A 20,826-nucleotide genomic window follows, 5' to 3' on the forward strand; every position below is an offset into this window, starting at 1 on the left:
TAGCTGTTACAAGCGCCATGGTCACTAGTACTTTTCTCACAGTGAAAAGAGCACCCGATTTACGTCTTAATATCAGTGTAAAAAATAAACAGTTTAACATAGAATCTCCTCCTTTTTTTAAGTCGGCTAAAAAGTTTGTGATATTTTCTTTTTATTATGGTCTTAGTATCTTTTTGTTCATATTAATAAATCTTTAGCTACGTTCTTTTAAAGATATTTCATATAGGTATCTTAAATTAACTGAGATACTGTTTTTGAGATGTCTATTCCTACGCCTATTTTGTATATGGCTATCCAATCCTCGAACATGCGCGGTAAAAATCTTTCTCGATTCTTCCAATATAATGACAAAATAAATGTTAGTATAAAAATTGCAACAGAAAGAGGTAATGTTAAATTTGCCGTATACTAAGGGTATCGTGCGGATATACTTGTTTATAATAAATATATATTATTTGTAGGTATAAATATAGGTAGGTATATTTATTATAATGATTTTACAGGTTAAATACTAATAGTTAATATATGTGTAATACATATAAATATAATATACATAAATAAATAAATTGTAAGATTTCCACGAATCGTTTTATATATTTTTATAATAGCTAGGAAATATCACATAACAGCATAAATAGACCTCTATTTTTAAATTAAAAAAAATTGGAACCTAACCTGTTTCACTAAACTAGACTGGAGAAGATGTACCTAAGACATGATGTGTCATAATAGCTCCCGAAATATACAAGTGACCTTACGACTTGATCCCGCGACCGTCAGTTTCGTTTCGTATCTTCATTTCATTAAAACATCTTGGCTGACAGCGTATCGCAAAAATTCGATTTAAAATATGCTGTCTATATAATTGTATTTGCTCGCAAACGAAAAAAAACCAACTTCAATCACATCGACAAGTAATACAACGTAGATCGACGAAAAAATAGTCAAGTAACTACGCGTTATCAAAGATTACTCAGGAAGTAAATATCAGATCTCGATAAAATTTTAATGTAACACATGATGAACATCAGCTTTCGATTAAATTAAAAATTATCAAAATCGGTACACCCAGTAAAAAGTTATGCGGATTTTTGAGAGTTTTCCCTCGATTTCTCTACGATCCCATCATCAGATCCTAGTTTTCTTATCATGGTACCAAACTAGGGATATCTCCTTTCCAACAAAAAAGAATTATCAAAATCGGTATATCCAGTAAAAAGTTATGCGGTTTAATACAACGTAGGTCGACGAAAAAAGCGTCAAGTAAAAACGCATTATTAGATATAACTCGAAAAGTAGTTGTTTGATCTCAAATAAATTTAAATGGGACCAAATGACACACACCACCTTTCGATTAAAAAAAAATGTTGAAATCGGTCCACCCAGTCAAAAGTTCTGAAGGAACATACATTTAAAAAAATACAGTCGAATTGAGAACCTCCTTCTGATTTGGAAGTCGGTTAAAAACTATTCGGCTGTTCCTGAGATTAGCAAGCAAACATATAAACAGACAAAATTGATAAAAACAATGGAATGGAACATTACCTTCTACGTGCTTTTGATTATTTTCGCAATGGATTAGTCATAAAATGTTTCCTAACTAAATATGTATACACCTTTACGTTTATCGTACTTGCATGACTTATACAATTGCTTATAAATTTATTTTAAGAACATTTTGATTTGTGACTAAGAATTAATTTATTTAACACTAGCTGTGTCCACGACTTCGTCCGCGTGGAATAGTGATTTTGGACAGCATTTTTTGGATATATCTTTTCGTTTATTTTAGATTATAAACACCGTCGTTTGGGTATTTACATGTTCAACGTATTTCTTTAAATTGGAATAACTGTTTTTATTTTTCAACCGATAGATATGAAACAAACAGTAAATGTTAAGGGGAGCTTATAAATATATGAGTAAAAACCTCATCTAAATCGGACAGGCCGTTTCTGAGATTAGCGTACACAAACATATTATATTTATATTTTTATTATAGGTATGTATTGATGATGATTTACGAAAAAGTAAACAAAGACCAAGTTCAATTAACTTGACAAGGAAACCAGATAATTGCATTAAAAATTTTGTTGTACTTCAAAAACAAATACAATTAAGAATTTAATTACGATTGTATTTTTAACACGTCTCTGGATTATTTTGATCGTATTATTGATTAAAAAAATGTATGACTGATGTAAACTGTTGGTCAGACCATTTTAATAAGAAGAAGAAGCCTGGGATAATGATATACTCTTCTTATGTGTATCCTGTTTCAGATCTTTTTGATAAGTTATAACCCGTCAGAAGTGCAAAATATTATGAAATAGATACAAATATACAACACATATACATACGTGTTTATAAACAAGTATGGTTTGGTCGTGAAATTGTATTTAGATTAAGGTTAGGTTTGTAATAACAGTTTTTTTTTGTAATGCATAATCTGCAACTACTGATAATGATATACATTACATAACTTCAAAACTATAAAAAGAAGATGGAATTTTTTCATAAGTCTAAATTTTTAAAATTTTGTTGCAGATCGATCCGATATGATCCACGTCGATGAAACAGATCCTGTCGGAGGTAAGTTATCATATACTGTTATAATATTAGAACACTAAATTAAATATAACATTGAATATATTACGATGCCGTGGGACAAGTTTTTAATTTTAAATTTCTTTATTAACCGAATTATACTACAGTCAGTTTAGTGTTACACACGCAAAGGAAAAAAAAAGAAGTGGTAACTTGTTATACTTTAGTATTATTTTAGATATTAGCTGACCCCGCAAACGTTGTTTTGCCATAACAAAAAATTTCAAATATTTTTCTCATTTTGATCGCAGCACCAACTGTCGGGACAAACTGAAATTAAAATAGATTAATATTTAATATTTGATGCTGCGATGGTATAACAGTCTACCGGATCCAATGTAAAACATTCCAAAATTAACAACTACTTATAAATGAAAAATTAGTAAAATAAACATTTTCCAGTGAACCAAATTGTGAATCTAAACCATCCTCGAATCCCCTTAAACTCACACAAAAAATTTCATCAAAATCCGTCCAGCCGTCTAGGAGGAGTGTCGTCAGTGACATACACACGCACACAAGAAATATATATATAAATTATAAAGACTAGTATAATCGACTTCAAATTTCTCTCGGCATATGTACAAGTACATTCAATAGTGGGAAAGTAACCAGTCGCTAAGATTTGAATCTGTAACGTTATTGTTTTTGATATTTAAAATGGAAACTATTTATTTCACTCGTTAATCAATTCAAAGCAGCGTGCTAGTGACGTTTAGGAAGCGATTGGCTCTAATAAAATAAACAAAAACATTCGATTTTTGGCAGAAGATCGGAATTTGTCTTTATTTTAAACTCAGCAGATGAACGCTTGAAATCGTTAAAATTAGTCGTTACAGAGACAAGTGACTCCCAAAGAGTCATTTGTCTTTTATCCCAAAAGGCTAAATATTTTAGAAATTTTTGTGACAAGTATTTTTTGTTATTTTTTTTTTGTACTATAGCAAACTTCCGGTGATAAATGGTGATGTAAATGTGTATCATTGTATAATTCGTTTTTTTGTTTTACCGATTTGTCTTGGCAAATAGTGACGAATATTTTGGATGGGTCCAAAAATATATATTGTTAAAATGAAATGATATATAATAATAGTACTTCAATAGTGCAATTCTTTTAACAACTCCAATATAAGACAATATTGTAACTGAGATTATTGTCCATTTTATATTTGAACGCTGTAGATTGAAAGTATATAACATTATTTTATTAATTGCTTACAACATTATAATACAAATAATACTTGTATAATCAAATGTATTGGCTTGATAGTAGTTGATACTATACGATAAAATAATACTATTTTAAAATATTTGCGTTATAATAATAGTAAACCAAAGTATCGTCATAAATATATGATAAGAACAAAGTTGGTCTCAGAGTAAGTCCTTTAAAAGATCATTAAATTAAAAAATAAAACGGGATTGACACATGACACAATATCAATACGAGAATATAGTTTTTTTTATGTAAGTATAACATTTTGGAACCAATCCAACTTTGGCTCATGTTGAAGATTCATTTATTCTCAATAATGACATGATGTTACGTCACGTCCGCCATTCCTTAGTGCTATAAATATGTATAGAGTAGACCCATTCATCTTCCGACATATAGATCAACGGTGACGCATTTCGTTGCATTACCAGATTACAATGTGGAAATATTCATTTAAATTCATAGTACCTATGACCAGGATGTGCGAATGTGGAGTCAGAAATTTCCATTACTGTTTTGTGGTTTACTTAAATGTTTGACTTCGTTTAATCAAGTTTTAGATCTTTTGTAAAGATTAAATGTGCTGTAAAGCTAAATAGAATATTTTTTATGAAATATTTTGTCAGTACACTTAAGGCAACTGCCAATGTCACGTATAAATGAGGTATTTTTTAAAGTTGGTAAATAGCAATTTTATGTTTTACTTTAATAATAAAGTCAATGACATGTTAATTACAAATATCACCATGTATCATAATCATCATCATCATTACAGCCTATCACAGTCCACTGCTGGACATAGGCCTCCATAAGTTTACGCCAAAAATAGCGTGAACGCATGTGTTTTGCCCACGCTGGGCAGGCGGGTTGGTGACCGCAGTGCTGGCTTTGTCGCACCGAAGACGTTGCTGCCCGTCTTCGGCCTGTGTATTTCAAAGCTAGCAGTTGGATGGTTATCCCGCCACCAGAGGGGGTGGCTATATTCTTTAGTACCGTAGCCACACAGTACATATATTTTTTTAATTCCTTAATTTTATTTAAAAAGGTTACCAATCTTAGAGACATGAGTAGGTAGTTTCAAAACGCTCGCAAATAAAATTATTCTTTCAAATGCATAAACAAACCTGCTAACACACCCACTTGTTAGTCACAGTCAGTGCTACTGCGACTAGTCTGCAGAATATTGTACATTTTAAAATTTTAATTAATACTGTGTAGGACTTCATTAAATTTTTCCATGAAGGGAGTTTTAATGTTCTTGTCGTTCTAATTTTCTCTCTATGAAATCTTATTAAAAACTTTATCAATTCGAGTAAATCTTGAAGATTAGTTGTAAAGCCTATGGCCCTATGCCAAAGTTTAATAAAACCTAAGATTTATTAACTAAAGAAGAATAAAGGAAAGAGTTATTTATTCAGATTTCAATTAGCTACTAAGAAAATAGGGTGTGTTATTATAGTATAAGCTATTAAAAGCAAGCTGTAATTCATGATTGCGAAAGAGTAGGCAATATAAACGTAAAGTTATGTATGTAAATTCGAGATATATCTCGTTTCTATCAAATGTTAAATTTAATATACGGTTTTAAAATACAAAGTATAATTACAATTAAATACATAAACGCGTTGAAGACAATTTTAAAGCTAACCTTTTAAATTTAACGATCGCCTTATTTGCACAAGTGGTTTAGAGACATTTAAGTACATACAAAACGGAATTCAATTGAAGGTCGTTTATAATTTATAAGAGCATTACATCTTTTTGTTTTTAATTAATTGATGTTCTTATTTAAGTTGAATTTCCTTGTTTTTTTTTTTCGTTTTTAAATACGAGTACACCGCTTTTTAAATTAATATCCGACCTTTAACTATAGACCTTTCGGTATGTTCTTTTTACGTTCTGAAAAACCAATATTTGTATTTATTATTTTTTTAATTTAATAATTAACACTGGTCAATCTTAAAAACATTAGCATATTTGTCTCAGAAAAAGTGACTCAGAAACAATTGACAATGGAATACACAATTATACTTTCAATATAAACATAACAACTTTCAACATAATTATATTTGAACATTTCACAATGCGTTATTAATAAGAAAGCAGCTCATATGATTTGTTGGAAAATTGTAATTTATTTAATGTTCAAGCTGTGTGGATACGGCAGTAAAGAATATAGCCACCCCCTCTCTTCCCGTGGGTGTTGTAAGATGCGACTAAGGGATAACACAGTTCGACTACCACCTTGGAACTTAAAAAGCCGACCGATGGCGGAATAACCATCTAAATGCTGGCTTTGAAATACACAGGCCGAAGACGGGCAGCGGCGTCTTCGGTGCGACAAAGTCAGGCCTGCGGTCAACGACCCGCCTGCCCAGCGTGGTGACTATGGGCGAAACACACTTGTTCACGCAATTTTTGGCACGAACTAGTGTAGGCCTATGTCCAGCAGTGGACTGCGATTAGCTGAAGTGATGATGATGATGATGAGTGATAATGTTCAATATCTTAGTGACTTAACTCCTTTTTGGCATGAGATATATTAATATTTTGAACCAATAGTCGCAAAAATATCTTTTTTAATTTTTTTGACTTATCTCCTTTTTCCTTGACACCTCATAATTATTATATAGAAGTTGTATTACCAAATAAACATATTTCTATAGATATACCTATCAATGTCACTCCTAAATCTATGATGAAAAACTACGTAATACCAAAAAAATATAATAACATTTAACATACAAAAGAAAAACTCAGAAGAAAGCCGCGTTCAAAAACTAAAATACGCATTTTGTACGCATGACTCAGTCAATGTCATACTCCTTAGAATCAAAACAATAATATAATCTAATATAACTAACCGTTGCATATCTATGGCGTGCATCGTGAATATTAAGTATAATATACCGACGTCACCTTGGACACAAATGAGAAAATATGTTTTAAAATTGTTTATCATCGTGGATTATTTAATAGATCTTGCATAGTTTTAATTTTGTGTAATTGATACTACACACTTTAATTTCGAACTTCTCTCAAGAAGATCGTTGTTGAATACATGTTTCATATCCCTCCTGAGTCATATATCCTAGCTCAGTACGTATATAGACTTAACTCGTCCAGTCTTATTCAAATTCATTAATTCATATGCAAACATGAAAAAAAAATACCGTATACAGATAACAAAATTCTAAGTGTCTAAGAAAAAACAACTCAGAAGACATAAATTAAATGAATACGGTAGTATTTCTGTGATACGCACCAATGGCAGACCTTTATCATTTTAATTATAAACATAAACTTCCATAGTGAATTAATCTACTATTAAAACTTGTAAATGCTGCTCCTGGACAGTACGTTCCAGAGTTCACGACTTAATAATGAAACTAATTATAAATTAATAAAATGGTTACATGAAAGAATATTAAACAGGTCATAAATGAAAGGGTACAACATCAAAGCAGCTTCTCATGACGTACGGTTTTAAACGGGCGCCAGTAGCGTCCCCGATGAGACTAAACAATTATCCAGATTTTAGCACACCTTATAATTCTTGATCGCTCGCCAAAACACGAAGTACGTTCCCTGTCAACTGTAGTAAGTGAAAACATCTCAAATTCTTACTTTCTAAAACTGGATCATCATGTTTTTTTTAGTTTAAGAGCGTTTGATTCGATCCAATCGCAGCGTCTTAATTAACTTTTAAATGTCAATTGCGGATCGAAAAAAAAAATTGATCGGATGCTGTTATCGTAGATCTTCCACTTTCATCGTCAATGAAATCGCAGATTTCATACTATCAACGATGCGGTAGTACTGCGTATTATAACTGGGATATCAGCTTATTGTAATGTAATTATGCCATATATGTCAAATTTCTCAAAGCCAAAGTTGATAATGTAGTTACATAGTATAAAATTACTAAGATTAAATGATATATGACCGCTATAATTAATTTATAACGGGATTTAAGGAAATTAGCCATATTTTTCTACATAAAAAAGACCGCCTAACTGCTAGATACTCGTAACACAAAAAAAAAAAAAAAATTACGCATACACGGTATCAACAGAAGATACATAGATAAACAACTAAGTTATTATTTACAAATTAACAATATCTTTGTACTTAACGAGAAATTTACTGACACTAATTATATCAATTGTAATTTATATCAAAAAGAAATTTTAACTATCGCAATGGTGTCGTGACTAAACAATTTGCATTAAAACGTTTACTATCATAGTCAAATATCTTTATTAAAAATCGATATCATTATCAAATATTAGTGCAGTGGCTCCTATTTTAAAAGATCTCATAATCGTCTATATTGTTAACAGTGAAAAATATCTTCTTTATAGTCATTTGGAAAAGCTCCTTTTTCGTTCACTATTCTAAAAACCATATTTTCCCTTCATATCATAATAATTTGGATTAGTTTGGAATTATTAACATCATAAAGATCATAGATATTTTATATTCTTAGCTATCTTTTTATTCATTGGTCTCATAAATGTACCATAAAAACACCACTACATCAGAATTGTAATGGAATTCTTCACAGCTCTCGCACAAAGGTTGACTCAATATAAATGTCATTACATACAATTTAATACAATGAATATTATATTCTTTGTAAAAGCAAAACAAAAATAAACAATAACAAGACATCGCAGCCGGTTCATAGGTATATTTTTCAACAAGGAAGTGGCTTTATCTTCAGTGACTATAAAACTACATATAAAGGCATACTTAATGAAGTGTTTATTGTTTGTGTTTAAAATAAGGTATCAAAATAATATGTGAATCATAATCGCGGTCGCGGTGCTGTGTGGCTACGGCACTAAAGAATTTAGCCACCCCCTCTCTTTCCGTGGGTGTCGTAAGAGGCGACTAAGGGATAACAAGGTTCCACAACCACCTTGGAACTTAAGAAGCCGACCGATGGCGGGATAACCATCCAACTGCTGGCTTTGAAATACACAGGCCGAAGACGGGCAGCAGTGTCTTCGGTGCGACAAAGCCAGTACTGCGGTCACCAACCCGCCTGCCCAGCGTGGTGGCTATGGGCAAAACACATGAGTTCACGTTATTTTTGGCGTAAACTTGTGGAGGCCTATGTCCAGCAGTGGACTGTATAGGCTGTAATGATCATAATCGCGGTCATGCGTTCAAATCTGATCGCTTCAGCCTATCGCAACCCACTGCAGAACATAACCATCCAAATTCGCGCTTAGCAGCCCGGTTAAAATTTTATCAACATGACCAAGTTTTTGGATACTAGTGAAAAAAATACATCGTAATTGCATACTTTTGGAGATCCCTATTTTAACACACGTATATCAAGTGGTAATCTTGAACATTTCGACTCATTAGAAGTAGGTCATTGACCAGCAGACATTTGCAAGCACTTAAAGAACATCTGTTCTATTTTGTTTATTTATATAAATTGTTATTTTTCTTTCATTTCAGAGATAGAGCCGCCATTTCCATGTCGAGATGTCACAATCAAAAGAAACACAGATGTTAACGACTTCTTCGATATGCTATCGGAGATCGGACGGTGAGTCACGTTTGTTACTCTATCAATATTCGCATTGTATAGCTGCCAGCACTCTAGACACCTTTTTTAACAACTAGATAACGCCTACGTTTTTATTCGTATAGATTACGATTATAAATCACCACTCTTTAGTTCTGTACTTTCCTCGTTAATTATTAATGTCACTTCAGATATGTGCTTTTACAAAGATATAAGTGTTATAATATTTTATGAGTGCTGTATAATATAAAACAACGATACGCCCAATACTTACAAAATGACTTTCATTAGACGTTCACTTTGAGATAGGGATGGGAGCAGGAAATATCTTGCTTAAAATCTTGATTAGCACGGTTGGAGAAGTACCTTTCAGGTGATCACAGCCAAAATATTGTTGCTTTCAAGTAGTATTTTTTTCCTATGATGAAGATAGCCATGTTGTAATATATCGTATGTAGGCTTCAAAATAAAATTTGACGGCTATCAGGACGTATCTAGCAACTGCTTGTTTTACTTCAGCCAGAGCTTCTAAGGATTAGCTATATTGATAATAACGATAAGGTCGGCTATGCTCTTGCGATACTCCTGGTGTAGCATCCATAAACTATAGAAATCGGTTACCATCAGGCGGTCAAAAAGGATTTAAATTTTTTAAATATTTATTAATTACTGATACAAATAAAAAGTAAGGTACAGTAATAACTGTATATTGTCTAACTTATCTGGTGACCATTTTATTGATTCAGGAATTTCAAGAGTTCGTTATATTGATAATATTGAAAAGATAGTTCAGTTGACTCATTGTATTGAGTATTTAAAATGGTTCCACATTGCAATGGTTTCCCTTTTAATCATTTTATATGATACATTAAAAAACCAGCCCTGCGGTCAGTAACCCGCCTGCCAAGCGTGTCGAGTGGTGACTTTGGGCAAAAGACATGAGTTCACGCCATTTTAGCGCGAAATTGGGGAGGCCTATGTCCAGCACTGCGATATATGTACTGCGACATATGTACTGCAATAGGCTGAAGTGAGCGTGAAGTAAAGCCTATCTGATTTACTACCTAACAGCAACATTAAACAAACAAATCCGGGTACAATTTCAAAACAATTTAGAATTCTGATTTCTTTAGCTTTATTTATGGTTTTGAAGTAGCCTCTAATCGTCATTTGAATTACTTGTCTATTGCACGTCTCCGGCCGTGCTTTACTCTCAAAAAATGAAAAATACGGGAAGCGCTTATTCTTAAACTTCTATATTTTTATAACAATGCTTTAATACGCTATACAATAGAAACTTTTATACAGAATACACATCAAACTATAAATTAAATATCATTCGAAGTCTTTTTTTATACTGTTATAGTAAAAAGAATCAATTAAATAAATAATATGTTTGACGTTAACATTTTGGATGTACAGATGATAGCAAAATAACGCTATATAATGACTTAAACTTTTTTTTATTATGTCAGAAAACTATTAACTAAGATAAGCTTATGGAACATGAAGGCTGAAAATTTCTTTAATTTTTACAATAAATATTTTTAATTTCTACCATAATAACACATCATGTGATATGATTGTATCAGAGCCATCTGAGATCTGCAAGAACCAATGAAAATAATCGAACTTATATTCTTTTTACGGTCGATCATTAGTTCTTAAATAAGTTACTAGAGGGTGTGGAGGCGTGCACTTTTGGATTTTCAAAATATTTTACCGTTTTATGGGTTGCACTGTCATGGAGAGACTTTTAATATTTAGATAAAATATGCTATTTTACATTATTTGACACACCACCGTACACACGTACCGTACGTATGATACTTTACGGAACACAATTAATGAAGAATACCTACTAACCGATTGTTTATTTTTTGTTTTAGAGGTAAATTCGGCACAGTATACCTCTGTCGGGAGAAGAGCACAGGTCTAGAACTTGCAGCCAAGCTGGTCGCCGTGAACCGAAGGGATGAAAGGAGGAACGTGGAACGTGAAGTCGACGTGATGAGGCGGCTGCGACACCCTAGGCTGATCCAGCTTTACGATGCATACGATTGGGGGAAGTACATGTGCGTCGTTTTAGAATTGTGAGTACTATTTTTTGTTTTTAATATATATTTTTAACTACGGAGAGTTTGATTGAACCATTAGTACAATTGACATTTACTCATCTTTCTGCTTGATGTTTTTGATGAATCCTATGATTACTTGGTCGATTCCTAACTATAGTTTTTGAAAAAACTGTAAATATGTGTAATAGTCGGCTGTTACTTAGAACGAAAGGATTAATAAGTAGTTTACTTTAGGAACAGACATCCATTTATGTTAAAAATAATTATAAATTAGAGTTATTGAAAGCTTTAATGGTAGTAAATATTTCAGATCTGAAGTACAAAAATAAATTCAGTCCCTATTTATCATTTATAATAAAATTAGCATAGCTCTTACAGCAGAAACGAACTAAGATAGCGTGGTCGCGGCTTCAAAGTAAAAAGGGCAATTTACATGTCCAACAGAAAATCTGTTTCATTAAATAGTCTTATTCACTGCGCACGCGGCGATTCAGTATTGAAATTAAAAGCAAAAACAGTTTAGTACCATTTAGATGTCTAAAGAAAAAGGCATTCGATTACGGACTAATACCACGGTTTACGATGTCCTCTGTCGGTGAATGTACTAAGCATAAGATATATTTATTATACTTATTAGTACAAATCGTTTTAATCTATAGACGAGATTGAGCATTTATGATTCCTTCATCTACTTTGATTAAATAAAAGAGGATTTGAAAACATAATTTGAATAAGCGTTCCATATTTTATAAGCTGGAAAAGAAACTTTTTTTTATATGTAGACTTATTTGAAAAAAAAATAAAACAAAAAAAAAAAGAATAAAATAAGCACGAAGTTTTTTCGTCGTATCTTATAAGGTCATACAATATTTATAAATGAACCAAAAATATCGAATTAGTCATGTGTTTGTGCTAATAAGTTCCTGAAATTATATTTACGCGATAATAATATTCACGTGTTACAACTAAAATGGGTGATCGCCAACGTCGCCAAGAATCTTATTCAGTTATTTCCGTCATTCGTGTCATTATCACTATCTTTAAACGGCTCAAAATAATGCTTTTGGCTTATTAACGAAAATATGAATAAGTTTTCCAAAGACACATTACGTGTCGTTTCTTGAATGAATTATTTAAATGAGTAATATTATGTGTAAAATCTTAATATAAATGTAATTTTATGATTTTTTATGATTTACTCGTATTTGATTAGTGAGAACTGTAAAGAAAACTATATTAATAAATAAGGACGACGCGACGCGTTGGCGCAACGGCCACAGCACTGGTTTGTGCCAGTTGCGCTGGTGCAGGTGTCGGGTTCGATCCCCGTACATGATTAACATTTGTATTGGCCCGGTTGTTATCATGTACACCTAATAGCGATCGTTACTCATATAGTAGGGAATATATCCGCCAACTCGCATTGGACCAGCGTGGTGCATTAAGCTCTGATCCTTTTCCTACATGGGGAAAGAGGCCCGTGCCTAGCAGTGGGATATTACAGGCTGAAGCGTATATAAATAATAAAAGTTGATAAGGAAAAAATGTAAGTCTGAATAATGGAATTACGATTACAAAAGCAATATATATATATATATATATAAAGTGTTTTATTCGTAACAAATAAAGGTACAATTCACACTTTTACAATTAAGGTGATATCAATAAATGTATTCACAATTAAAGTGCACCTGTTATCTGAACTAGTAAAATAGAACTGTATCTCAGAATAACAGGGTTCTCCCCTCTAGGAATCTATATTCAATTACACAATTAGACGTTAAGTGTAATACAGAGCAGAGAAACAGGTATCTAGACTCCAACGTTTAGTTTTTGTTAATTCGGCGATAGAATAAAAAAAAAGAACATCAGTACATTTTCGTTACGTGGTAGGTACCGTCAAATTCATATTATAATACCTATATTTTATTTTCATTATCGACTGTCATGTTTTAAAGCAACTTTATTTTGAACCAAACGCAAGACGATGTAAACGTTTGTAAACTCATGATCACTCGTTTTGACATAATTATACAACATTTTTTTTTTAAATTGTATAGTGTATACTTGTGACATTAGCAGAATAGTTTTGCATTACGAATGCAAAACAATAAAAAAGTATAATAATTCTTACGACTTTAAAACAATAACTTTACAGCTTTTATTTTTGCTATTATTCATTATTTTAATTAAAGTTTGTATCAGTTAACACTTTTTCAATTCGTCCTAGACAATATGCACATCAATTACGCATAACAAAATTAATAACACAACTCATACCTTGACAGAATTTAAGAGATCTATTTAAGGCTTCAATATAATATAATAATAAACGCACACTCACGTCGATGTCATGTGAATTATGTTCGTAGTAATTATTCTAAATGTGGGTGTACGTCTGTACGTATCGCTTGCGTCGGCGCATCGCAATTAGGCGGATTTTGTTCATTCTATATGCGTCCGTTCATTCAAACGGTCCATACGAGTTCTTGGTCTGTGAGTCATAAGATGATATAGTGATATGTAGCTACGCAAGTTTAAGACGACATCAAGAATTTTGTAGATATATTTGTTTAGAATGTGTGTGGTTCGAAACCTACTGGATAGAACAATTGACATACTGTCTCTAGTAAAAGTCTTAAATTCAGATTCACTTTATTGACTTTTTAGATTTTTAAGTTATAACTGGGGCTGATAATTTATTTCGCGATTTTCCATTGCATATATTTACAATTCAAAACTAACAACTAATTAGGGTATATAGTTAGGGTGAGCGAAGCGGGCCCTAACAATATCCCACAAATCGTATAGTATTGTGATACACTTTACGAAAAAGTATCTTATCTCCAGCTTTGAGCTTAACACAGTAATTTAAATAAATGTATAGATGTGTTGTTATATATGACTCTTATATAATAAATTGATAAGTTTAGCGAGAAAAAAATCATAAAAATAACTATATATAACGCCATCTGGTTTTTGTTTTTTACATTTATATAAATTTAAAATAAATAAAATAATTACTACTTAGACGGAACTGTCCTTAACCACGCCGTGGCAACTTGTAAATAAAACAACACTCAGCAAATTATTGTAAACATTTTTTTTTAAATCTGTATTAGTGTATGTTTTGTAAGTTGTCCTAAAAAAATAAATAAATAAATAAATAAATCTGTACGTTGTTCAACAATGACTAATTAGACTTTTTTCAATTTATTATCGTTCAAAAAAAAGAAAATAATAGCAACAAAAAACCACTAAGGTTTCATTTCAACGAAAATGCTTGGTGCATTTTTTTGCCTATTTTGCTCTCGTATATCAATAGAGGCTTTTTTATTTTGTTTTAATATAATTTAGTAAATAGAAGTTAATATTTTTACGTTACTGAAATTAATATACATTGTTAAAATATTATAAGAAACGTAAAACAATATTAGGTACGCATCGAACATACGCAGTAATGTTTGCTAGTATTGACGTAGGTTACGGCTTTATTTACGGCGGTATTTGGCGTGGAGAATTCCATACATGCTGGGTTTATGTAATTTACGGCGGAATTGAACCTACTTGCTGATCCAAATACTGAAATAGATTTAACATACTATTTTACTTTCGTAAACTTTTAAGTGTACGACTATTTTATTTTTGAGTTGATTCTGTATAAAAATTGGATTAATAAAGGACTAATTACGGCGTAGCAATTAAAACATTATTTATTATAATTAAAGGCCACAGTAGAATAAGAATCTTGTAACGAGGGTGCAGGAAGGCATATCATACAAACACCCAGATCACGACAAACATCTGTATGACCAATACAAACATTAAATAAGCAGGTATCGAATTCACGACTACTCGCGTAAAAGCCTGTTACTGTTGCCTCTACAAACGACACGTCTTTGAAAGGTCTTGTATCGACATTTAATTTGATATAATTAAATATTTCGTAATAATCAACATAAATAAAACGAAAAAGAGCATTTTATTTATTAAACTATTGAAGTGTTAAATTCATCTAATTAATTATTTTTTTTTTTATTTCCTGAATGATTAAACTTTTAATAGATTTTTAAGAAAATACGCATTTTTATGCCTTTTTATACTCTTGTTAATATTCAACAATGCATTTTCCACGCACACATCATCGAATCACAAACAACAGCTGCAAATACACAAGGTTCCCAGAACAATTCTGTTTGTAATACAATAAAACACTACAAAGTCGGGACCACTCAAAATTCAAAGCACGTCTCGACTTGTATGCAGACTTTATTACTTGAATGTTAAAAAAACAAACGAACAACTTCACCTTGTTTCTTTATAAGTAGGTATATTTCACCGTGAGATTGTCGTCAGATGTCAACATATTATATTATTTTAAAAAGTTTTTTATTAATCTTTACTTCAAAATTTATACAAGCGAAGAAACAAGGATAGAATCACTTAAAACTTCTTAATATATTTTTAACTGAGATAAGCAAAAGCTACAATGAAGTAAACATTAATTTGAAATGAAATAAATTAATTGTATTTGTAGGTGTACAATAATATTTTTTACTAAACCGATATTACCAAAACTGATTTTGCCGTTAGTTAAAAATTATACAATACAAAAACAACGCCTAAGCATTTGAAATATGCAATTTTTAATAATCATTGATAGTAGAAAATTGAAAGTGTTAAAAATTTACATAGATTGCTAATCGAGACGAATTTATTCATATTTCATAAAAAAATACCAACAAAAACCTGCGTGGTTATGCAAACAGAAATGTTGCTACGTAAAAAATAACATTCTAACCGGTTTTCTTATCACGTCGGTTTTAGTATCTTCGAAAATTCTCTTCGGCTCATTATTGCCAAGAATAGACGAAAGATAACACAGGTGCAGTAATTAGGTCGTTTGATGACAACACACGTCAGGTGCGGAGCGCCTTTCGACAAATTAATTATATACATTTTACTTTTAATAGAAGGTTACACAGTGTAGGGTGGACACTAATGGGTATGTGTGAACTAATGTCATTAAAAACGTAGATTTTAAGCTGTATTTTTTATCTGTGTCAAAATAAAAAACAAAAATTACTTTATTCAATTAGGGTTCAAAAGCACTTTCAAATCGTCATCACAAAAAGATTTGTTTTAATTAATTAAGTATAGTAATAAATTAAGCTACCATCACCGGTCCGAGTGTAGATTCTGCTGAGTAGAATCAGCAAGGAACTCGTTTCTTTCATAAAAAAACGTGACATAATTACGCATATTTAAATAAATTGACCTAAATTTTATACAATTATGCATAATCCATCATCAGTTAATCATCATTAAAAGATACCGCTTTTATGATTATATGGCCGTGTGCTCTTTTATAAAGTCGCTATACAACTCTCAATTTCACTCGCGCCAAACTATATTTATTTCTCAAGTTTAATTAATTATTTAATTGCTTAATTAAACAATCTAAACAAGCAAATAAGATTTTATATATTTTTAAAACAATAGATTTTTTTCTAGTCGTAGCTTCACATTTCGTAGCGTGACATTTCACATTCAATCTATATATTTAGTTAAAATACTATTTGCATAACAAAAATATGTTCAAACTTGGAACGATAATATTCCTAATAAATGAGACAAACAGATAAAATAAATAATTATAATTATAAATGTTAACATATAAATCTTTTTTATCTGTAAAGAGAAATCTACGAGAGAAGTGAAACAAATCGCATTAGTTTGAAAAACGAAAAAACAAATATCGTAACGTATCTCAGAGATTAATGGCGCGAATGATTAACGAAAAAAAATCGAGATTATTGAGAAATATAATTGAGGACAAAGAAATTTGGTTCGAAATGTTTTCACATTCCTCATACATTGTTCAGTTGAGTCACGACGAAAGTAACACAAACCGACAGTTAGATAAATACGTGTGAAGATTTCCTTATTCGGTGATGGTGTTTGATTTTCGATGACCGACGGTTTTTTTTAATGTGTATTTTTATTATTTACTCTTTTTTTACCCAACTGCAGAAGGAAGATAATATTTTTCGAGTTTATCTGTGTATGTATGTACGTAGGTATGTAGATTTCTGTTTTTCATTACAGGATTAAGGAATTTTAGCGTTTGAGATGTCGTTAGATTAGTCTTGACAGCCCGAATGACACTGCTCCTAAAAAAAACAACAATTAAAAATGGAGGATTTCAGACGCCATAATTCAAAAATTAAAATAATTACTAAACATATCAAGTGGGGTGTCACATTAAAGGACTTGGACTTATTTAAATAGACTAGCTGTACCCCACGCAAACGTCGTTTTGCCATATATCTTATTAACCCCCTTAATCTTTCCTTATAACTTAGGGGTATGAAAAATAGATATTGGCCGATTCTCAGACCTACCCGATATGCACACAAAATTTCAAAACAATCGGTCCAGCCATTTCGGAGGAGTATTGTAACTAACATTGTGACACAAGAATTTTATATATAAGATATTGTTACCCTGAAATTCAATGCACCCTCTAGAGATCAAAAATACTTTGGAGTAAAAAAATCATCCATATTTTCTCATGCCTTACGCTGTCACTGTGTTATTTAACTATCACGATTAGGGTTATAGACCCAGTCACACGTGTGTGTGAGAGTGAAGAATTCCAACGTCTACGGAAACTTAACTCATAATCAGTAAGCATCTGAAACTCTCCGCATTGCTTTGCTTATAAAAAAAACTTAGGTCCCGGAAAGGTGCATATTTATTAATGATTAACTAAAAAGTTTGTAAGAAACATTAATAAAAAACCAAAACCCGACTGCGACAAAAAACCACTTAAAAGGGAAAATCAATTTACATTTTACTGTAAAGTGTATTTAGTGCACCATGTATAATATTGCATTCTATACTTTCATGAACTACAGATATTTAAATGTATTATAAAGGTACTTCAAATTGTTGCAGGCGGTGACAAACTAATTAGGTACCCAAATAAATTCAAATGATAGTAGTGTACTTAGGTTTGTTAATATTTGATTGATAGTAGAATCAGTATTTGTAAAACTTTTCGTCCCCGCCTACAATAATATAGTTTGAAAAAAGAATTTGTCAATTCGAGCCAGTAATTCCTGAAATTAGCGCGTGAAAACCAACAAACAAGGTCTTTCGTTTTTATGTTCGTTGTGATATGCTTTTTAACTGACTTCAAAAAAGGAGGAGGTTACTCAATCCGACCGTATATTTTTTTTTTATGTATGTTCATGGATAACTTCGTCGTTTATGAATCGATTTTGATAATTCTTTTTTTGTTGGAAAGGAGATATCCTAAGTGTGGCACCATGATAAGGAAAGGATCTGATGATGGCATCCCAGAGAAATCAAGGGAAACTCTCGAAAATCTGCATAACTTTTTACTGGGTGTACCGATTTTGATGACTTTTAATTTAATCGAAAGCCAGTGTTAATGATGTGGTCACATTTAAATTTCATCGAGATCTGATTACAACTTTGGAGTAATCTTTGATAACGCCTATTTACTTGACTATTTTTTCGTCTACCTACGTTGTATTACTTGTCGATATAATTGAAGTCGGTCTTTTTTCGTTTGCCTGCAAACACAATTATATTAATTACTTACAACATTATAATACAAATAATACTTGTATAGTCAAATGTATTGGCTTGATAGTAGTTGATACTATACGATAAAATAATACTATTTTAAAATATTTGCGTTATAATAATAGTAAACCAAAGTATCAGAATAGGTCCTTTAAAAGATCGAAGTCAGTTTTTTTTCGTTTGCCTGCAAACACAATTATTTTATATATATGTTATTTTCTATATATCTGTTGACATCTATAGACATCTGTGGCTCACTATTTTATTATATGTATACATTTATTTTGATTGACATTGAGACAAACTCGACCGCAACTAATGGCCTATGTTACGTATTTATAATATGAAAATAAATGGCCTTGGAGAAAATCAACCGTGTGAGGAGTAATTGGCTCTACCTTCATCTATACTTAATGTATTAAATATAGATCTTTAAATAAATAGAATATATAAGTTAGAAATATATTAACTTCAAAATTTTGTATAGTTATTAAGTAGTTTACTTGTACAATTTTAGTTAGCACTTATGAACTTATCTCAAGAGAAGATCTCTTCCAGGTAACCTACGAGTATGCTAGTGAGAAATAATGTTAAAAAAGCAGGTTAAAAACTGTAAAAACAATAAAAGGAAAAACAGTTGGAGTTGTCTTTGGAGTTTTTGTTTGTCTATATGTGTTTGTTACATTATATATTACATTATGATATTGAAAGCAATTTGTTGTGATCTTGTAGGTTTAACTTAAAATCTGATACATACAAGTATCTTACAACAATAATACAACAAGCAATACAGTCGAAATAATCAACTAGTAAGAAAAATAAATCAAATAAGTGCCATGCCAAATGAAACTATTACAAAGTTGCATGCATATGTTGTTGCATGTCATGAGTAAATTAAATTAGTATATAGTCATATCTACTTGTTAACACGATAATCTGACAACCAGAAATGATGTAATGGGACAGAAGTAGAGGGGGTGTAACATCGCCATTAAACATTTTCAAGTTAGTGAACTATTAAAAAAAACTTGATTAACGTCAACACACCGTTATATTTTTTGTGTTTTAGAAAATATTATGATCATTTGAAAGATACATGATTGGTCAAACAAGGACTGATTAATTATCCGAATGACATTTACTGTTCTATTTGATTAATTAAAAAATTAAATTGTTTCTTTAAGGACAATCGCTCAAAACCAGAGTTGCTTATCCGGTATACACATAGTTGTTTGTCTGGATTGTGATCAGCATTCTTTAATCCAAATACAATTATTCTTTTAATTTCGACGCTACTTCTACCCATGGATACAATGAACAAATATAATTATACTATTAATTTATTTGTTCACTTAATAACACAACTAATATACAAAATGTAAATCAAAAGGCTGACTTAAAGCCTGAATACATCCTTGTCTACCAGGCAGCCTTTGGACATACGAGAAATTTTGTTAAGTTACATCGTTAAAATATAATTGTGTTTGCTCGCAAATAAATTTAAATGGGACCAATTGAAACACACCACCTTTCGATTAAAAAAAAGTCATCAAAATCAGTCAACGCACTCAAAAGTTCTGAGGTAACATACATAATAAAAAAGAAAAAAGAATACAATCGAATTGAGAACTTCCTTTTTTGGAAGTTGGTAAAAAAGAGTCGGTTCTCTGTTTGACTTATTGCTCTTTACTTGGTGTACACATTTTTATAATTATCTTTTTCATCGAAAGCTAGTGCTTGTCATATGGTTTCATTTAAAATTT

The 20,826-nt window shown here is 31.3% G+C and overlaps 1 protein-coding gene across 2 annotated transcripts in view; it reads left to right on the forward strand.

The window, feature by feature from the left end:
• The window catches only part of LOC123663100 (myosin light chain kinase, smooth muscle-like), a 61,182-nt gene that overhangs the window by 31,562 nt on the left and 8,794 nt on the right, over positions 1–20,826 (forward strand). The window contains exons 2-4 of one of the 2 annotated variants that reach the window (XM_045597838.1): positions 2,548–2,592; positions 9,299–9,389; positions 11,258–11,461. In XM_045597838.1, coding sequence (XP_045453794.1) covers positions 2,559–2,592; positions 9,299–9,389; positions 11,258–11,461 — 329 coding nt within the window. In that variant the 5' untranslated portion in view covers positions 2,548–2,558. Of the gene's footprint in view, positions 1–2,078; positions 2,593–9,298; positions 9,390–11,257; positions 11,462–20,826 lie in introns of those variants that run through there. The other variant, XM_045597839.1, reaches the window with a different exon arrangement.

The sequence above is a fragment of the Melitaea cinxia genome, chromosome 19 (genome assembly GCF_905220565.1).
Source record: "Melitaea cinxia chromosome 19, ilMelCinx1.1, whole genome shotgun sequence".
NCBI classification, from domain to species: Eukaryota; Metazoa; Arthropoda; class Insecta; order Lepidoptera; family Nymphalidae; genus Melitaea; species Melitaea cinxia.